Genomic DNA, 22,208 nt, shown 5'->3' with positions numbered 1-22,208 from the left:
CAACCAAACCTGCCCAGTGAGAAAGTGCAGCAATCACTCCTCATTCCCAGCAGTGGGGTATCCTCGCAGCACCTGGATCTGCACCCTGTGCCTGGCCCCGGACCAAGGGGATTTCTTTGAACTCTGTGATCTCCAAAATGTAAATAACCATTTTGTCCTCTGACAGGATTTTGTTAGTATTTCCCAAGGGAGAGGATATTCTTGCTCGAAAATACAATTCAGAAAACACTTTCAAGGCTGCTCTGAAGCAGAGGGGAGAACGTTCTTTCACAGACATGAGGGGTATTAACTATTTTCCATTATCTTGCTAATTGTCTCATAACATCCCAGCAGTGTTTATTTTTCTTAGTGCAATGCAACTGAATTACATCTGAATGGGGAGTAATTAAACTAGTTAGCTCTTTTTATTTTGTCTCCCTTGCAGACACAGACCTAATTTGGGTTCATCTTGAATGCTGTTGCTATAATATGAGCTGTACTTGGAGCCGAACAACAGAGGACGTGGAGTGGTAGTTTAACCTGCAGGGCAATTTGGGAAAAGAAACACGGAAAAATCCCAGGTAAATGGAATGAGAAAGGCTCCTCTGATTGGATTAGTATCTTCTCCTTCAGAGCACAAGACCTTCAGCAGGAAAACTATGGATTGTGTCTCAGAAATTAGCTAATTTGTAGGTTTTTAGTCTGTGCTCGTAGCCTAGACCAGAAGCAGTGCTGGAACAGCTCTTCTCCCGCTCTCTGTGTCCTGTGACACGGAGGCACTTTCTGGGTGGCTCCCCCAGCACCCAGGGACAAGTGAGCCTTCAGTGCCTGCCTGTGCTGGCTGAGCTGCCCCACTTGCACACACACGAGTTTTCCTGGTGTGGCCTGGGGCACCCCCAGCACTCCCACAGACTTTTCCTTGTGAGGGTGTGACATCTTCCAGCATGGATTTCTTTTCCCTCTTGGAATCACCCAGTTTGTCACTCAGTCAATGGTTGATGTCATTTTTATGTTTGGAGAGGAAATTAGTCAGAGCTCAAGGGTAACACAGCAGTGATTGCTGGTACCCCACAGGTACCAGAGAAATGACATTATTGTGTATTTGTGGGAGCTAAGATGTGTCACCACGGATGTGCCACAACCCTGAGAGCCCCAGAGCTGGGCTGTGCCCTCAGTTCTCCCTTCCCTCTGCCCTGGATGGGTTTGCTGTTTATGGGGTGGGAGGAACAGGGCACACCTCAGCTGTTGATTCTGCAGATGAGAAAATTGGCTTTATCTTCTTGACATACTTGGGGCTTCCTTTTCCCAAGTGATGAACTATTTTGTGACCAATCTTCGTGACCAAAATAACTAAACAACAAAATGGTTGGTATAAATACCTCTTGTTTGATGAGGAAAGAAACCCCCTCCCTACCCTCCATCCCTTTCCTTCCTGCTCCCTCCCTATAACTGCCTGGTCACCCCACACTCAGCCCCACTTCAGATAATAACAGGGAATGGAGGAACACAGGAGGAAGGACAGGATGAGCACTAAAATACTGCAGAAATGGAAGAAGTTACTTCTTTCATCCAGAGATTTTCTACCACAACCAGAGATATTTTTTTTCTTTTTTTGGTTTTAAGGACAGCCCTTGAGCTCAAGCCTAGAGCTTAAATGAGAATCAAGGAGAGCTGGTTTTAAATCAATCTGTTAAAATCCATTCCAGAATAAGCTGCTTACATGGTTTGTACAATTCATGTATAAATGGGAAGAAGGAAAATCTAGCACTGGAAGTCATAGGAAGAAGCTTGTTGGACCGTGCACACCTTATTAAAAAATAGGATGTAGAAGGTAACTAGCCCAGCAAATTACTTTTGGTTTAAATGTGGTGTTTCTAAATTTGCTCCAAACTGTAAAACCCCTGTTAATTTAAAACATTCTTCTTAAAACCAAGCAACAAATCAAGCTCAGTCTTACATGGTAAAGATAGATAGCTTGGTATCATTAAGAATATTTTCTGTAGGAAATAGAGCAATATGACAGTGAACATATCATTGACAAATTTACCTATAGATCTGTATTATGACAAGCATAAAAATCTATCTCCACTACAATACAGCCCTTCATAATAGGTTTTGATAGCTGAATATATAGAAGCTGTCATGAATACAAATGGAGGGAAACCTGCTTTCCAGCTATTCTGCAACACAAATCTTTTTGTGTGTCACTGAAATAATTTCTGCTGCTTTTTAAAAGAAAGAAGAAGATACTGGGAATGAACTTCTTTTCCAGCTACACCATTTGAAGCTCTCATCCAATTTTTCTATAGCAAAGCAGAGAGAACCTGGGGGCAGAGTCCCTGAGTATAAGGGCTACAAATTTCCCAAAGTTATTGCTAGTAAACATGTTTATTTCACAGGGTGTAAAGAACAAAACTTATATTGTTAAATATAATTGTAGTGATGGTGTCATTGGGACAGAACAAATTAAGGTAGGGGCTGGGGCAATTAAATTTAATTCTAGTCACTTTTTATTTTGGGTGAAGAAGGAAGAAAAGAGTTTGCTACTACTGAGCAGTGAGAAAACTGCTGCTCCATAACTGTGAAGGGCTAAATGTAGTTACCATTTTAGAACCCTAATTACAAGCAAGTTAAATAAAAAATCAGCCTGGCCATACTGCAAGCAAAATATATGCATACACTTTGGTGTGTGGTGGTGAGGCATGGAAAAGGTGCTTTAAAAAGAAAAATCTTCCCTGGTTCTCCAAAAGAAACAGAGGCAGCTGGACAGCAGGATAAAAATCTGAAGTTGTAAAAGCTTTAGTTGAACTCAGAATCCAGACTTATGAAAGGAATAAAATCTTTACTATGCTGTGGATGGGCAACTTCCCATAAAGAAAATCTTCTCCAGTCCAGTGCTTTAATACTTACTGTGTTTCAGATTATCTTCATCTGTAACCCTTCAGAAGTAACACAGCTTTATGAAGCTGGCACCCTTTTCTCTAACCAGAGAATTAAAAATTCCTCTTAGATTGGGCTCCAAAACCAGACTGCTGACAATGTTGGCCCTTCCTCAATCACCCTGTGCACACACCTCTGGTCAACAGACTTGGGGCTGTTTGCAGCCTGCTGGAACTGTCCTACCTGCTGGAGGAAGAGCACAAGAGCCATAAAAAACCCTACTATAGCTGGGATGTAAGAGAGAGCCATAGATTTGATGCACATAATACATTCCTGCCTTATAGAGCTTTATAAGCTACAAAGAGGATGCTGTCTTTGAAGCATAAAGTGGTGGGCACTTGGCAGTCACTTTTGGTCTTATGGGCTTCCAAGGGGAAACAACCTCTGTCAAATTGAGTTGGTTGTCAATTGGCTGATGAGAAGCTCAAAATTACCCAAAAATGTAGGTCATTTTTTTCCAGACCAGAAGGCCCAAGCCCAAACCACATCCTGGGCTGCATCAAAAGAAACATGACCAGCAGGGTTAGGGAGGTGATCCTGCCCCTCTACTCCTCTCCCATGAGACCCCACCTGGAGCTCTGGGGCCCCAGCACCACAAGGATGTGGAGTTCTTGGAGTAATTCTAGAGAAACACACAGAAAATCAAAGCATTTTGGTTTTCTCTGTAACCTGGTTTAGTGCTGGGCATCCCTGCCCATAGCAGACAATTGAAAAGAGATTGTCTTTAAGGTCCAGTACAACCCAAAACATTCCACAATTCTATGAAATCACAGCCTATATAATCACATTTTCCACAAATAAACTATTAAATTAAAGGCAGGGAAGACTTCAATGAAATTCCCTGTATTATCTGCAGGTACATACCCATACATTGCTGTTCAGCCAGCTGGGGAGAAATAGAGTGCAGGCAGGGAAAAGGGAAGACCAGCCTTCAAAAATTCTTTAATTACTCATTTTTGGACTCAAATCAAGTGTCATGACTAAGCTGCATGCCTTTGTCCCCTTTAGAGATCCCACATATTTGTTCATTGCTGATTTACCCAGAACTGGCATTTTGGTGGGAGACAGAGAAAGGAGGGGAAAGGGGAGAGAGGTTTCAGCTTAATTTCTTCACATATGAATATCATGGGCTCAGAAAACCTGCACTATTAGCATCAGATAATGGTTTTTTCCAAAGTCCAAAGTATCTGTGCAGCAAGCACTGAAGTGACACATCACTCCCAGAGGTGGCTGTTCCTGTGGAGGGAGCTGTGCCTGAATTAAACTGTGTGGTTTCTCCACTCTCTTCATTCCATCACGTTCCTTTGCACATGAAACTGCATGTTAGAAATTATCCAACTCTGGATACTCCGTGATTCTATGATTCCATAAGGCCTACACTCCACGTGCCACGGGACGTTTACCCTCCTAAATGCATCCAGTTTAATGCACCAGTGTGTGTGAGTGTGCAGCTCTATGAACAAACAGAGCTGCAGGCTTTCCCTGCCTCAATCTAGAGACAATCAGACAAAACAGGCTCACCCAGGAGAGCTGCAGTCAGTCCATTTGGAAATACAACTGCCCATCAATGACAAACCAGGGGCTCTAAAGCAAACAGTTGGGCTCAAAATGGAAAAAAAAAAGCCTCCCAACAGCTCCATGCTCAAATGAAAGAGAGGACGTGCTTAAAGTGGAAAAGTCCCATATCTAAAAGAGATAAAAATGAAGACTCTTCAAATGCAGATCAGGGAGAGATGAGGTTTTGTAACACTGCCAAGGGAGAAATACAAACAGGCTGCACTTCAGAGCCTCAGCACAAGTTCTATTAAGGAGTTTTCTGCAGAGAAGCAAAGCCTTTGTCTAGTCTAATCTGCAAATACACAGAAGTTATTTTTCCTCTGAGCAGCTACAAGCTGGTGCAAATAATCCTCTTCATCTTCCAACACCAGCAGCAGAGGTGGCTGACAATGAATATCTGCTAGCAGCATTTCTTGCTGCTCAAATCCATCTGCCTTTGACAGCTTACTGCAGCTCATTTTCATCTAGTAACCCATGATCAACATCCTAAAAAATGCAACACATGTTGGAGCTCCTGGTAATCATGAGGTCTTCAAACATAAATAATTGCTCTTACAATGAAGATTCTTGCATGTGCATTTTCAGGAAATGCTAAAACTTGCTACACAGTTGTCATGGAGCCTCTGGTTCTCAGAAGCAGCTGGGCCACTTCTCTATTGAAAATAAACATTTCTTATCTAGTTTCAAAATATTTGGTACGTGCACTTAAAATGTAACTGCTCTGTTAATAAACGTTAGAAGAGATCAGCTTTATATGTCAAGTTGCCTTCTCACCATTCTTTCTGGCTCTATGTAGATTTTGTGCATTTTGACATAGAAGTTATTTGTTCTTGTCTGCACAGTGCATTGACAGCAGGACCTGGTGTCAGATTCACTCCAAAACACTGTTTTGTGACAAATAAACTTCACTTACATCACTGAAGTACCCACATTTATATAACTCAGTACTGCTCCTGCTAATTCAGGGGAGGCTGCCCGATGTCATTGTTCTCAAAGCTGGTGGCTCTAAATGAGGAGCATACAGGTGCTTTGAATTTTTTTTAACTTGTTATTATGGCATAATAGGTTGCTTGCAGATTTAAATTTTATTCGTGAATTGTCTGCACACCTGCAAAATGTAGAAGATTTATTTTAGCTTGTCTTTTTACAACTGGTCTGAGGATGAAATGCAACTTTGCCATAAAGTTCACCAGCTGCAGAATTTTTCTTCTTCTGTCCCATAACACTCCTTAGATGAGGTTCAAGTGCATTAGCAGGGAAGTTTCAGAGCAGATTCTTTTTTCATTTTCCCCCAGCTTTTAAGTGGTATGTGTTCCTCCCTGGGTACCTACACAGAACTTGCAAATACTGATGAGAGCTGTGTGTGTGTTCCTGTGGGAAGGTAAACCTGATACTGAAACTCTGCTCTGCTAGGTGCTCACATCAACAGTTCCATTTGTTTTGGCTAGAGGTGTCTGTGATTTAGTCATTAATCCCAAAATAGAATTTTCGCACTGAAGTGATAGTTAATCTAAAATGGTGCTGCTACATTTAAAATAATAATATTGTGTTTAAGAAGCTCATAGTTTATTTTCCTCTACACAAAATTTTACATGCCTTTAGGGACAGCTACCAAGCATGAGGAAATAAAGTGCTCCCAGCCCAAAGAATACTCCAATTATACCTTAAACTATGTAAACCTAGTGAGTAACTTTTAACCAGGTTAAAGGTTTCTGTCCAACAGCCAGCTTAATAAAGTTTTAAAGAGGCACAACAAGGAACAAACCTGAAAAATCTCCACACCCTCACAGCTCCTGAACACCTCCAGCTGCAGCCAGAATCAGTTCACCTTTCTGCCTCTCTTTGCACACCCTGAGGACAGGTGGTTGGAGAGAAAAGAAGATGCAATTTTTGCAAGGATGGAGCTAGGGAGCAACTTAACCTGCTTGGCATTACTGACAACACAGCCTCTACAGGCAAGTGGGGAATAAATTCTCATTAGCCCAACATAACAGGTAATGCTAAAGCATGCAAGTCACTTTATGATGTTCTGCTGGAAAATAACTGTCAGCCAAAGCACCCCGATCCACCTGGTGTGACAATAAACCAAAGTGGCTTCACCCGTGTTAAATTTTATATGAAAAACTGTTTTGTTTTGCTCAAGCTATCAATTTCTAATTTAATTATGCTGAATATTGAATTCTACTTGTGTAAACACAAATTGTCAATACATTATTTCGTGCCTAAGGATTTTAGGTCCTTTCCTATAAGGCGATGCATCACAGTTTATTGGATATCTATAGCATTGGCCAATTTTTCTTCTTTGCCTGTATACCAGAACTACTTATTGTAAAAAACTTCATTTAAAACTCAGATGATGACAAAGATATGTCCTCAATGTTATTTCAAGGATATGCTTAAAAAGCCCCCAAACTTTCAGTAATAAATAAGTTGCATGTTCATAGGATAGAAAGCAGAATAATTACTCAACTGCTTTGAATAAATTGTGGTACCCTAATGCTAATCAGCTTTAGTAACCTCAAAAAAAAGGAAGTGAATGTACATTCATTTATATTCATTAACTAGGCAGGTTTTCTATTTCAGGAAAGCAGAAGGGTTATCATGAGGCTTTTGTTTCTATTCCTCCCATAGAACATCAGTCTTTGGATGAAAAGCATGATGTTTCACTTTAAACAGACTTTTTCATGCCTCAGAATTTTCTCCTCAAAACCACATTGAGCAAAAATGATCAGAACCATCAATACATTAAAATAGTAGGAAAATTAAATAAAGAAGATTTGAACCCTAGGGACACTTGGATTTCTCAGTGCTGCTTCAAGGGATAAAGAATTTGAAAATCTGTGATGTAAAGATGGCAATTATTCCTGACCTGAAATGACTTGAAAGCAGAGTTCAGTAGAGTTCAGTCAGCAAGATTTTTGTCACCCAAAGTCTGAAATGCTTTTAGTCCCACTGAGTTCAGTGTGGTGCTCTCCAGGGAACACTGCCAAGCGTGGTGTTTGCCCCACTCTCCTGGCTCTCAGGGCTTTTGCTGGACAGGTCTTTTCCAAAAGTTGCCTGGTTCTGCTTAAAGACTGAACCAAACAAGCCAAAGCCCCTCCCTGCTGCTCAGTGAGTGCCCCAAGACATGGGAAGAGAATTGGTGAGAATGGCTACTCCTAGCCAGGCAAATAATGTAAATAAGTAATATATAATGTAAGTATGTTTATATACACACATCTGGGGTATCTGAAGACACAGACTATTTCAGCACTCCCTGGTGCCAAAAAAGTCACATTTTGTGGTTTCATGAGCCCTGAGACATGCCAAGATCAAATACCACAAGATGTATACACTTAAGGGAGGGTTTGCTAATCAGTGCCAATCAGAGAGTAAAATATTCCTTCAATGCAAGAAGGAAAACTTAGGTCATCTTGGCTTCTCTTGAGCTATTGAGTTCTGACCAACTGCTTTCTTCTGCAGGACAGGCCTAGTGGGCAGCAGAGGCAAGGAGCACACCATAAATTCACTGTCAGAGTGAGGAAAAAACCTTCCCAATGACAATGCTTTGTTTCTAAAGCAAAGGGAATGAGAAAACAAAGCATCAGCAGATATCACAGAAAAATACATATTTTCCTCTTGTCTTTGTGGTTCTTAATTTGGGGGGGTGGAGGGCTCCTTTGTTTTGGTTGGTTTGTTTGGTTTCATTTTTGGAGGGGTTTTTTTGTTATTTTTAAGGCAGCTCTGCATTAGAATGTAGCAGATCATCCTGCTATGGATGAAGCACAGTGGCCAAGGGATCAGGCTATCAGTTTCAAGTAATATAAGACAATTCAAGTGAAAAGTGATGTATCTGAAAGACAGAAAAAAAAATGCAGAGCTTTATTACCAAGAAGGTGAACCAGAAAATAGCATACAAAGAAATACAGGCAATTCAGTAGTAAGAAGAGAGGGAAATTCACCTAAGCACTGCCATGGACAGGAATCCCAGCAGGGGCTCAGGCTACATAATGAGAAGGACTATTCCCTAAGACTACTTGGACCAACATCAAATACCTTTAATTTTCACTGATGCCTATTAAATTGAATTAAGGCAGCGGAGCTGTCTGGTACCCCAAGAGCAGAGCATTCCTGTTGGATTCCATTCCCAAGCAGAAACATCAGTGTTTCATGGGAGGCTTGCAGGAGCCCACTGTGGCACTGGCCATGCAGGGTGGGCAAGCTGCCTTCCTCCTGACATCTTAACAAATTCAGGAGCAATTCTTCACCTTGATTGTTAAAGACTAAAACCAAAACAACTGTAATCAATTACAGCATTCAAGGCCCAGGAGGAAATTTAAAAAGGAGCTCTCAAGGTCAGGGATTCAGTGGAAATAGATCCTTGCTGACAAGAGGCAGAGCTTTCCTGAGCTGGTGGCTACATCTGCAGGACAACTGCACCACGTGCATTTTCAGCATGTCAGAGAAGCAAACAGGAGCACATGGAGCTGATTGGCAGCACTCAGAAGGGTTAACCCTCAATTCCATGACAGAACTTAACCCAAATAAGGTCTATGATATGGAGTCTGGAGGGAAAAGAAATCAATTCTGGCTCCCACAGGTAGGATTTCACCACTTGATTAAAGAAAGAAATGAATCTTTAAAGCATACTTACAGGAAAGGTATTTTCCATTTGCATGAAAGATGGGGATGGCTGCATCCCAAGTTAATGAAATCAAGTCTTCTGTGCCTGTTTGAGGATTTCATCTATTTGAATTATGCAAATATCAAATATAGCTTCATTGTGTAAAACTTCGAAATGAGAACGCTATCCATAATATCCACGGGGGCCAAAATTATATCCCCACTTCCCAAACTTAACATTGTTTCACTGAAGGCCAGAGAGAGGTTGTGAGTTTGTCCTACAGCATTGTGTTCCAGCTATGACAGTCAATTGAGAGGACATTCCTGCCTGTCAGCAAATAAACATTAAGTCATTTCAAATTTCACCTCCATTTGATAAGGTTAAAGCAATTCTCCCGTGGAGATAGGGGCTCAGAGGAGGGTTTTGAGTGGCAGCCATCAGGCACAAGAGGCTGACAGCCACGTGGGCTTGGAGGAGGGCACCAGGGCAGCCTGGCAGAGGGAGCTGGGCAGCAAGAGGAGGAGCAGCACAGGGATGTCTTACCCCTGATTCAGAGACCAGAACGTGCAGGAAATGGTTCCTTCACCTACAGGCAGAAATCTGGATGTGCACCAAGGGGGACTTATGTGGTCCCAGGTCACCTTTCTCAAAGTTTCCTTTTGGCAAAAGGTATTTGAAAGGTATCTGAAATGTTCAGCTTGCTTAGGCTTGCTGGACCTTGCAAGTTCAGCAGTCTCCCAAGGGAGAATACAGAGCCACACCAAGGAGCACCAAACATGACTTTTCCATTCCAACCTTTTCCTTCCAAACCAGCAGAGTCCTTGGCTGTATGGCCAGAAATGTGTCTCCACTCCCAGTACAGGCAACCACACTACAGACTTGCAGAAATGATCAGATTCTGTACCCCAGAAACTGAATGAGTTCAGTCTCAGTCTCTGCTTGGAAAACTGTCCCTGGCCATGTCCTTCTCATGATTAGAAATTTTCTCATTTCTGTCTGTACTCATTCATGGCCCCTATAGAGCTATTAGTTCTTGTGCCAGTGCTCTCATTTAGCTCAATGCACAGAACATGGCAGTATTTTGTAATATCAGTGTGTTTGCACTGTAGGACAATGTTTCCTAAATTGTCAATATGTTCTTAGTAATAGAAAAGAATGCATTCAGATGTTGGCTTGGACCAGGAGACAAATAGAAAGGGGACATTTAAATTCCAAGTTGCTATCAAAAAGCTTTTTAGAATTCAGTAGATGTGTGTATGAGCAGGAGGCAGGAAAAGGGAAGGGAATCCAGCCAATGGAAATCTTCAGTCTCCAGACATTAACTTTAAACAATGAGCTGCCAAGGCCGCCTCCAAGTACATCAGGTGGGGGAAAATTTCCAAGAAAGGGCACAAGGGAAGCACTGAAGGCAAGAGGAGGAATACAGTCACCAACCTCCACAGGCACAGACACTGCTCCAGCTGAGGGGGGATGGCCCTTTGTGCCCACCAGACCAGCAGTTTCAGAAGAACTTTCTCATTTTGCTCTTCTATTGCTGTTTTTGATTGGTTATTTTTATAGCAAATGTATAGTCAGCATGGATTTAAAGCTCTTTAAATGTGGACTTAATCAAGGGTACTACAACTTTCAGACTCCAGTCTCTGAGCTGGAGAGGAAAGTGTGCAGACTGGAGGGAATATCCTTGCTCTGCAGCTGTAGGCAATTGCAAACTGCTTGACATAACCTGACTGAAACAGGCTGGGCTCCTTGGGCAGTGTCTGAACATGTTTAATGTGCCAGGCTTAACCCACTGCACAGTGAGATCAGGCTGACTGTGCCCAGAGTCACTCTGCATACAGCTGTTTCCCAATGCCTTTTGCAAGGCTTTGAAACCAGGGTACAAACCAGATCTTCCTCTTTCCTTTCCCTCACTGCCCCACTGTACTTACAGATAACTCAAAGCCAGCTGTTTTCTTCTGTTTGCTACATTAAACAATGCAGCCTCTTTTTAGCTTCTGTTAAAGATCTCTCTCTCCATTCTACAGCCACTTGGGTAGATTTTTTTCCTCCAACCTCAATATGGGTAGTTACACATTGCATTTTTTCAAAAGTTCAAGTTTAAAAATAAATCTATTCTAAACCATTAAGCTTCAGTAGCTAAGTTACTCCTCTAGAATCGTCATCCCAGATTTCAAAAGTTTGTGCATGTCTGAAAATGCCAATACGTGCTTTCACACACTCTGGCAGAACCTGATGCCATCATTACTAGTGCTAAGGCTTAGGTATTTTGGCTTTCAAGACGAAACAATCCCTTAAACACCATCTCACGAACACTTGTAACACAACCCATTTCACCTATTTTAGACAGGCATTTCTTTCAAGCAATCAGAAGGGTCTGTTGAGTAATCCTGTGACAGAAAGCCAGACCGCTTTCAGCAATTCCACTGTCTGAAGGACAAGGGCAAGCACCAGCGTGCTTGCTTTTGACTTCTGTTTGACCTTCATCACACAAGGCTGGTTCTTATCTCATGGTTAAAACCTGACATGTTAGTTGTGTTCACAAGAAAGGCTGTTTGAATATCTGTGTACTCTGCTGCTGACGTACTGCAACCTTTAGCTACCTTAAAAGTTTTATTCTGATTTTTGGTTCAATCTTAGCAGATTCAAGAACTCTCAACTATAGATATCTTTGAACAATTCAGAGATTTTCAGCTGGTGAGGACCTTCATTCTCAGTGTCTTTATGGGACAAATGTCAGCTTTATTTTCAAACTCAGGGAGCTCAAAAGTTGTCTTTATTGGAGAGAGAGAGACAATGTGAGGCACAGGAATTATAACATCAGCAAGTACTGCAGCTTATCAAACAAAACACATTTCGGTGTACACACAACAGTGGTAAGTAACACACCCAGAGATTAACACCTTTTTTTTCTTTAAAAGTTTACATTTTAGGGGCAGAAGGATGCCGCAAAAAATAAGCAGAATTTGAGGGAGAGCATTTCGATCCTTTTTTTTTTTCTCTTGTCTACTCAAAATTTTTGTTCTACCATCTTAAAAAGCTCATGTTCCTGTTCCTGGCTGAAGGCAGGCAGATACAGAAAGTTCCATATTGAAAGCAGACATACTGGGACAGACCTAGGACTCACCTGCCCATTAATTTCTCTCTGTGATGATCCCACATAGAGATCTGCAGGAGAAGGAACCAGGGATTTTCCTGTTCTATTCACACCAAGGTCTTGGCAGCCAGCAGTATCAAGAGTTTCTAGAGTGGAGATTATAGCTTGCTCTTGTCAGCACTATCCTTCAAGGTTATATTTAACCTCTTTTAGGATCTCATTTTTACATCTGGCTTCCACAAAAGCGAGCTTCACCATTTAAATTTTGTGCCTTATGGTAAAAGGACTGTAACAATTGCAGTTACAGCAATCTAATAGAAGGCATAGGTATATACTGAACTCCAGGGGTTTGGTTGTGAAGGAGCAATCAAGAAAGTCTTTTAATATTTCTTCAAATCAAAATCACCTTCAGCAGCACCATACCAGACATACCACAGAAAGTCTGGGCATGAGGTGGCTGCTCATTTAGCTGGGTAAGACAATCATCACACTGAACAAAAAGCAAGCTGGCAATAATATATAGAGGAGCAAATCAAGGTGGATTTGCAGAAATACTGCATGAGCAAGGACAAAATATGTACACTACCCTCTGAAAGGAGCTGAGCTCTTTTGCAAGGTTCAGCTAGAGATTGGAGCAGATGCTGCCTAATCAAACATGGGAAAAGAAAGCCATTTACACCGAGGACAAGGATGGATGGCTAAGAAATGTTATCTTCTCTAATGAACCCCTGTTGTTTTTATACTGATGATTAAAGTTTAGTTTCCTGGTAATTGTTACACACGTGCCCCTGTTTGCAGGTGGCTTTCAAGTACTTTCTGAGCACTCACAGAACTCTCCCTGCATGTTTCTGTAACATCCACCTGCTGAGGGATCCCCAACTCTAACCTCATATCTGCATTTCAACTTAAATTCCTTATTCTAAAAATTGATCAGAACAAAAATGCTGTGTGCTTTTAAGAGGGAATTAATGCAACAATGAGAAGCTTACAGACAGCTTAAAAGGAAACGTGGGAAAGTTAGCTCATCACAGCACCAGACCTCTTTCTCAGTTTCACCTTTCCTTGAAAGTCACAATTCATAAGATTAAAAGGTTCTTGGCAGACTCATTTAATCCATAATATTCTGGCCTTGATATTACTCATCCATGAACAGCAGAGATCAGAAGGATAACTGCTTTCTCACCTAAGCAGTAAAAGCTTATGATACCCCCAAAAAAAAGGCTGGAAAACTGCTACAGCACATTGTGCCAAATAGAATCTGAATTCTTCTCTGTTTATCTTCACTGGTTTAGGAACTCACCTGCTACAATGAAAGGGAAGAAATCTTTAAGATACTGGTCACTTCTCAGTTTCTTACAGAAATGTTGCCTCCAGTAAAACAAGAAGTTATGTAGGATAATCACAGAACCATAGAAGGATTTGGGTTGGAAGGGACTGTGAAGCTTGTCTTGGTTCAACCCCCTGCCATGGACAGGGTCACCTTCCATCAGACCAGGCTGCTCCAAGCCCTGTCTAACCTGGCCTTGGACACTTGTCCAAGTCCCTTTGGAAGGCATCCTGTCCTTCAGGTGTGTCAACCACACCACTCAGCTTGGTGTCACCTGCAGATGTGCTGAGGGTGCACCCAGTGTGACACTCTGTGTTGTTATGATAATAAATGACAAAATTGAAAGCGTCACTAACAAATGCACAGATATTAAAGTTCTTCCCCATTAAAATTCACAGGCTTGCAATCATTGTTAAAAGATAATGGCCCCAGCATCAGATAGGAAAACAAAAGATTTAATTACAGGAACTGTGGTATAATTTGAATATGAAACAACAGAGAATTAGATAATGCATTTAGCTTTCACAGGTGAAGATTCCAATAAATTATCTGTGAACTTCCCACAAATGACTCCTACCTTATGAAATCGGGGGAATTGCAAGAGCCATCTACATTTGAGATGGCATCTTGCTCAGAAGAGAGAGCAAGAAAACAGAGAAATACTGGGAAATTAATGCTTAAGGCAGTATTCTCTTGTCCAAACAATAAGGGCAGTACTAGTCAATCCACTTCATACCTGTAGCAACATCTGTGTTTCTCCACTTCGAGAGAAATAAATCTTCCTGCTTTCTTATCCACTCTGAAGAAAAAGACATTTCCCAAGGCTTCTACTTGTAAGAAAACATGTCTTGTGGAGAGTTTGCCATGATACAGAGTGTGTTTTTCAGAAGCTGAGGTGACACAGCCTGTCCTGCCTGTTTCTTGGCTCGGGTTGCCACAGTGAGGGATATTGCCTGAACTTCCCTAATTCCTTCTCTTAGCATTTACCTATGAGTGCCAGAAGAATCAAGGGCCACTAGGTTTATTAACTACAGCTTGTAAGGAAAGAGAGAGAGATTAATATTACTAAGTTTAAGGCCAACATGGATAATGGTCGTTAATGAGGCTTAAAGACTTTGGGCAGCTGTAAGTACAGGGCAGAAGTACTTCAGGAATCTTAGCTGGGCACTTTTTCTCTGGGTAGCACAGATGCTGAAGCATAAAGAATCAAAAGCTCTAAGTCCCTACAGACCAGGTGAAATCCCAGCGTCCTTGTAGGCATCAGGACAGAAGCATGGCCACAACTCTAAAAAAGCACCAGGAAAGTATTCATTGTCCTCATGCAAAACCAGCACTCAGGTGTCCCCAGAGACCCCATCTGCCAAGGTATCATGTATGGGGAATTATGTGAATTCCATTAGTGGTGAATCTGCTCCTCTGACTACAGTATTTGCAGGGTGAGGTTGTTTTCAAAGCTGCAGACTTTTCATGCTGAAGCAATTTTTAAGTACTCTAATTCAAAGTGTAATCACACATTGATTTTTCCATTAAAACTACAAAAATCTTAAATACCTTGGGGGTGCTGGCCTCAATTAGTCCCTATTCTTCGATTCTATTTCTCTTGGTGTTGTTTTGCCATCCCTCAGTGTAGGAGGAAAGGAAGAGTGTCCACTTATGCTGAAAGCACAATCCTCTATTACATGAGTCCAGTTAAAAGCAGGAGTAGATAAATTGCTTTCTGTACAATAGGGAGGAAAATTATGCTGGGCTCTCCCCATGTTCCTTTCTAAATTGCTGTGTGGGAAACCTGAACATAGAGATGTCTGGATTTTGGAAGTTTCCATTGAGTCTATTTTGCTGTTTTTTTTTTAAACTGACAGAAGTTCCCCTGCTCTTCAGAGGAGATTATTTGTACACAATTGCCCTGAGAAGCCATCATCCCTCAATGCAGCCTTTCCATTGTCACCTGTTGAATAGCTGAGCTTCAGTTTTGTGCTACCAGCATTCAACAGCACTGACTGGTTTTGCCACTGACACCAGGTTAATGCTTCTGCAGAGAAGAGGAAGACAAATTTTACCCAACACCAGCAGGAAAATAATTTATCACTTTTCCAAGAAGCAGGACCTGAAAGAAAAAACTCACTAGTTCCAGAGGGTGGATGCCCCAGACACCAGAGAGGCCAGGCTGTGGTCTGTTGGTCTGAGTGTCCACCCATTTCAGTGCACTGAGCCTCCTGCTCGTCTTGTGGAATTCAAAGCCCTGCTCAGGAAAACATTTGGATGGAATCACCACAAAACACAGAGAGATTAAAATCAAATCCAGCCTACAGTGTACTCATCTTCAGACATGTCTGCAGCAAGGTGCCTGAAGAAAGGCAGCTCAATGGAATGATTAAAGAATTGAACCACGAGGAGTCAATGAAGCTGAGTTTAAAGAATGTGGGCTGGAGCTGTGTTCTGGAATCTCACCAATTAGCTTATTCTTTTCAGTTTTGTTCTATCCCCAGCCTTTAGCTTTTTCAGTAGGGAAAAACCCAGCCAAATTCCAGCCTATGAAGAAGCATCTAATTTTCCTGTAACAGAAGTCTGTTGTCAAATTACACTGTGCCCGAGTCATACCTAGATGACAACCATGCATTTTTCACAACTACTTGAAGTACTCTGAAGTAATTTGCCTCCTGAAATTTGCCAAGTGCCTTACAAAATACACTTCTTCAGTGATCTTTGAAGAGGCTATTCCTACATATAATACCTTTATTCTGAGCAGAGCATTAAGCTACCAGCAGCAGTATATGGCAAGAAAATGGTGCTCCATCAGAAGTTCTAAGAGATCCTTTGAAGTTCTGAGTCAAGGTTTTTTCTAGATTCAGCTAATGAATCAGTAAAGCTGGTCATGGTGTTCCCAGAAGCTTTGGTGCTGTTATAGAATAGTCTGGCATTGCTTTAACAACAGCCACCAAAAAAGTGGCATGGCCTTGGTCAGGTCTGTCTTCCTCCTGCCTAGCTTTTCCAGCCCTTCCCTTCTTCCCCTTTTTTTTTTTTTTCCATTTAGAGACAGGGACTCTCTTTCATTCCATGTCACTCACCAGTGTCAGTAAAGCCCCTGGCTGCCCTTGCCCTGTAAAGCAGCCTGCCCTGAAGCTGTCTGTACCCCCATACCACATCCCAGGAAACCACCACTGCCACTGCCTGAGGTTTACACTCAGTGTATTTGACACACTTAAGTGTTATACCACACACCAAAAAAAAATTAAAAACCTCCACTACACTGCCTTTCTCAGATGAAGGCACTTCTCTAGGTTATAACAAATTCCCTTGCCTGCTTATTAAAAGAGCTGCAGGATATCTGCTGTCCAGGCAAAATTCATCCTGGTGATGGTCCCAAAGCAGAAAAGTTGCAGTTCTGTAGAGGTGGGAAAGAGAGAGCAGTGGGAATTTCCTGCCTCACATGTCCCAGAGGAGCTGATGGTGCTGGGTGGTACCAACAGATCTCCAGCTGGGCAGGTCCAGCATCAGCTCTGGCTCCTGCAGACTGCTGCAGCTACAGCAGTGCTTCAATGCACCTCCACCAACACTTCCATAGCAGCCAGATCACTTGGATATTTCTCTTTTCTGGATGGAACATCTCAGGAAGGACAGATGTTTCATCATGGACGGGAGACAGAAAAATGCTGCCCAGATGTCAACTGGCAAAGCACCCACCATGCCCAGCAGCCCCACTCAGTGGATCTGTGGAAACAGAGGAGTGCTGCTCCAAAGGGCCAACTGGAAGTGTATAATACAGAGAAAGAGGATGTAGCAGCACAAATGGACCCTTATTTCAATGTCTGCATTGTGGTAGGCTTGAGGCTGCTTTATGCAAAATAATCAAGGCTCTTAGCAGAAGCTCAAACTGAAGCTGCCAAGGGAAACATCACAGAAGCTTTAGAACCAATCTCTTCTTCAGCTGGGACCATCAGAACTCACTTTGTTGTAGAGTCAGGCCCAGTGTGATGACAAACCACACAGCTGCTTTTGTACAAATGTGCTTCTGGACAATGACCAGGTTGGGGTAGCCATGGCCAGGGAACAGGCACTGCCGGTGGTGCTTTCCCTGCAGCAGCTCATGTGGAGGCTCCTCACATACTGCTGCCCTCTCCCAGTGCTAATGCTTTCTAAAGATTCTTAACTTACTTTCCTAAAGATTCTTAACTTACTTTCAGCTATGGAAGTGTTCTTTTTGTAATATTTATAATTATTGCACTAGTTGGAGCTCTCTTTTACAGAATTCCCTTTCTGTGTTTGCTACAATACACTCGTAATATTTATAATTATAATATATATGCCCTCCAAACCCACCCTTTGTGAGAGCTCTCCTACAGTGGAGGGCCTCAGCTCAAGTGTTGGAGCAGCAAGAGGTCCCAGTGTCACCTTGTCACTATTTAGGTGGTCACTGCCTTCATGGCCATAGGAGAAAGACAAGATCAAGTAGCCACAAAGACTAAATTGATCCCTGTCAGGGTGGGTCAAGCATATTAATAGGTTTTAAATACTGTTAAAAGCTTGCCTTTCATGAAAGAGCCATCAGCCAAGTGTTTTCAGACTTACTTCAGCTACCCAGTTTCTGCAATGGTGTCACCCCTCCTGCAAGCATCAATACCATCTATGGCAAGTAATCTTTCACTTTCAACATTTCCAATTAATTTCCATGAATGTTCTCAAGTGCCACACAATAACATGACACTAAAAAAGCATTAGTTCCTCCCGGTGTCATCCTCTACTTAGCTTTTTCTCATAGTCAGATTTATGATTTTAATCTCTGTTTTATAGAACTTATCACTTTTAACAACCAGAAGAAAATGCTGAATTGTTTTTATTGCTGTTAGATGCACAAAGACACGATGCTATACACTGTCATTTACATTTCACATTAAAAGTGAAATATGCCGTGAATGTGCAAGTATTGGTTTTAATTTGACCCATCTGTTAAATGAAAAACAAAGAGGACTTCTAAATCACAATATTTAAATTCAGCAATTTGTAAACAATTTATATGTTCATTTCTTCTGGGTTAAAACTGCCCTAAAGCATCACTGTTATGAAATCTCCAAATTAAATTGCTTTACATTGTTCTCAGAAATGCAAGCCAGAGTTTCTTCCTCTTCAGTTTATTAATTTATTCCCCAAGCCAAGTAAATTAGCAAGACTTGTATTAAGAGTCTTGCCACTGAAATAATTTTGGGGAATTCACACAAGTATCTCCTGCCTCCAGAAAGCTGAGAGTACAGTGGAAGTGTCAGATGAACAGGGGGGCAAATTCCCTTTTCAAAAAGGGCAAACCAGTTGCTTTTGTTTATTCAGCACTTCTGCAAGCAGCACTGCATCTCCTGTTCCATGCTAGAGTACCAGAAAGAATAATCAAGAAGGGGAGGAAAAGTCATGGCAATTTACCTTCCCCTCTGAGCCCAGGCAGGATTTGGATCTTAGGTTTGGCTTTAGTGCAGCTGTGGCAATGTACAAGGGGAGGGAGAGCCACACAAATCTAAGGATTCCCCAGGCAGCACTTCAAGAGCAGATCCCTTTTTCTGCTTTGTGCCACAGGTGTGTTTAGCTCCACTGCTGAGCCTGAACCCCAGAATTCTGTACTGTCACTGGAGTGAGGGACACAGAGCCCTTTTAACAAATCACAGATGGGGCCTCTCCACACCCTGTTGAGAGGAGATGATTTCTTCATTTCATGGCCTGACACATGGCAAAAGCAGGACTAGATGAGGAAGGAGAGGATCCTCAGGGGAAAAAATATTAAAAAAGAGGAAAAAAGTAATACAAAATCTAATCTACTTAAAGTTGTAGAAGTGGACAGATGCACGAATTTCAAGTCCCTCTCTGCCAAATCAGTCAGAGCACCAAAAAGCAACACAGATACTGGGTGTACTGTGCATTCCTACCCTGGATCATTCATTTATTATATCCAGCACCATAACAAGGGACCCAACAAAACAGGAACTAACAGCAATGCAGGCAGGACATGATTAAGGGTGCCTATAAGACTATCAGCAAATGTGGGGACTGCATGGATCACTGCCCAGAAAGATTCCAAGCTGGTGGAATGACAGCTCCATTAGTTTTTTGTCTGATGAATGTGGCAAGAGAGATCAGAAACAAACATAATTTCAGGGTTACAGGCCTTCAAATAAAACCAGAGGAAAACAAAATTCAAAGAGGGCAACCACAATTTGTGAGACCAAATCAGCTCTCCAGTCTAGGTTCCTTAATGCTCAAATGCAACACAGCCATAACTACTGAGGCTGAGAGCTCTCCAAGGAGCATCCTGGATTAACAGGGAAATGCCTTCAGAGAGAGACAAGCTTGAGATCTTGCAAACCAGTCTTCCCTCCCATCAGCAGCCTTACTAAATACACTCATATTTGTAATTTAGTGGGAAAACATATATAAGTATATAAAACATGTATAAATATGTAAACCACATATATAAATATAAAATATTTATATATAAATATATTTTAAAACATATATAAATATATAAAACATATATAAAGTAGAGCTACTTTATAGCCAGGCAACTGTTGCCTATTGCTACCCTAAAGGTGAAGCTGCAACAGCCTGTCACCCATATTGCTTCATGTAATAAAATCCAACAGAAATAGCAGACAGTGAGTGGATTTTTCCTTCTTTTTCCCTCACACCTGTTCTAATGACAAAAAGAACCAAAACCACAACAGAAACATCAGGCTTCTTGAAATGTATCATCGCAACCAAAAGTATTATCCCTCATTTTGTACCATTTTCAAACCCTTTGGGAGAGCTTGGTGAGATAAAACCAGAGGTTTCTGGGCTTTCTTCCCAAGTGGAAAGGCGGTAGGGGAGGAAGGAGAGGCAGAGCAGGACATGGCTCTTACCCAGGAATAAAGTGATCTGTCTCCTGGAGCTCCTTCCCTCTGAACTTTCACTTTTCCTCAGGTACTGCTCCTGGTGCTTCAGTCCACCCTTCACTGCCACAGCCCCCTTCTTATGGATCATCAGGGCTTTCATCATGCTGTGGCACATGAAGGTGACAGAGCCCAGCACGACGATGTACACAGCAAAGGCGCTGAAGATGCTGGCTTGGAACAGAGACCACCTGGAGGACAGGCAGGTGCAGATGGTCATGTTGTGCTTCAGCTCAGGGATGTAGTGCCTGGGAGTAGGCTTGACACAGGAGCTCGTTCTCTGGTAGCCCTCGATGGCCTCCAGGGGATATTCCGTGCCCATGGCAAAGAGCAGGGGCACAGCCACAACGAGGGACGTGCCCCACACAAAGGCAATGAGCAGCTTCACCGTGCGGGGCCCGGACACGGCCTTGAACCTGAAGGGGTGGCAGATGGCCACGTACCTCTCAAAGCTGAGTGTGGCCACGTGCAGCACCGTGGCGTAGCTGCAGGCCTCGAAGAGGAAGTAGTAGAGCTTGCAGGCAACGTTGCCATTGGGGGTGGAGAAGGGGCTCCAGATGGCACTGAAGAATTCCACGGGCATGCCCAGCAGGATGACCAGCAGGTCGGAGCAGGCCAGGCTCACCATGTGGTCAGTGACCTCCTTCTGCAGGTAGCCTTTCCTCTGCAGAATCCTGGTGACTTTGATGGTGATGCTGTTGCCCAAGAGGCCCGCGACAAAGATGCAGATGTAGACCAAGGCCAAGGTGATCTTGACCCACAGAGCCACCTCAAACTCTGGGACGTGGCTGTGGTCGATGAGATGAGAACAGTCTGAAGGGGGTGTCACTCCTGCCATGAGCAGTCCCAGGGTGGACAAGGTTCTCTCCTGTCCTCTCCAAGTTTCAGGTTCACAGCAAACAGATCCTTCCTCACTTTGCCCCTCTCCCTGAGCCACACATGTCCAAGCAGTCAGGTATAACGTGTGTGTCTCAACCAGCCACACCTGTGGGGTTTGTTGGTTTGTGAGCAACAGCCTCTGAGTCAGTAAGTTAAACAGGAAAGTGTTTCAGCTCTTACCTTTCTTTATACCAAACACCTCTTGCTCTTTTTGGATTTTCCTCCTCCTTTCTCCACAGGGTGAAGCCTCTGTTCTCCAGCCCTTCACGGTGTGAGCTGCTCTGCTTTCCACGTTTGTCTGTTCCCCAGCAAGCAAAGCAGCTTTTGGTGCTGGCCCCAGCAGGAGGAAGTCAGAGTCTGTGTCGTTTTGCTACTCTGTTAACCATTAACCAAAATCTTGGCCATCCTTAGTCACTGGCAGCACAGCAGGTTTCGAGAGAGGGAAAAAATAGAAAAAAGCAAGCCCCTCATATCTGAAAGTCACTTCCTGTCACAGGAAGAGGTGTTTCTCCTAAAGCTGTGGTTTCGTTGTCAGGCTGAGTGTGGTGAAGAGAAAGTATCTCCTCATGATAACATTCCCTGGGCTCCAGACTTCACTGCTGTGTGTGTTACTGCCCACATGCTTCACTACTGCACATTTCCTTTAACGAAGACCTCGCATCTGCAGTGCTGGTTATGGAGCCTGTGCAGCCACAGGCTGATTTACATCAACAGGAGGTTCTGGTTTTCAGCTGCTGCTTATGAACTGGTAGCTTCTTAAAATAACCGCTTAGACAGACTCTAAAGAGGTTTCTTGAAGTTATAAAATAAGATGAGCTCTAGACTTAGACACGTGGGTTCTTTCCCTTCAAATTTCCATCTTCTCATATAAGATAACAGAAATAACCAAGTCAGTAATCCCAGTCATGCCAATGCTTTCAA

At 42.6% G+C, this 22,208-nt stretch overlaps 1 protein-coding gene across 1 annotated transcript in view; it reads right to left on the bottom strand.

The window, feature by feature from the left end:
- Positions 1 to 21,246, bottom strand: part of GPR39 (G protein-coupled receptor 39) — a 74,325-nt gene extending 53,079 nt beyond the window's left edge. Inside the window, exon 1 of the mRNA XM_030952415.1 lies at positions 20,379 to 21,246. Coding sequence (XP_030808275.1) covers positions 20,379 to 21,246 — 868 coding nt within the window. The remainder of the gene's footprint in view (positions 1 to 20,378) is intronic.
- Between the last annotated feature and the right edge of the window lie 962 nt (positions 21,247 to 22,208).

Source organism: Camarhynchus parvulus, chromosome 7 (genome assembly GCF_901933205.1).
Source record: "Camarhynchus parvulus chromosome 7, STF_HiC, whole genome shotgun sequence".
NCBI classification, from domain to species: domain Eukaryota; kingdom Metazoa; phylum Chordata; class Aves; order Passeriformes; family Thraupidae; genus Camarhynchus; species Camarhynchus parvulus.
This window is presented reverse-complemented; position numbering and strand designations above follow the sequence as displayed.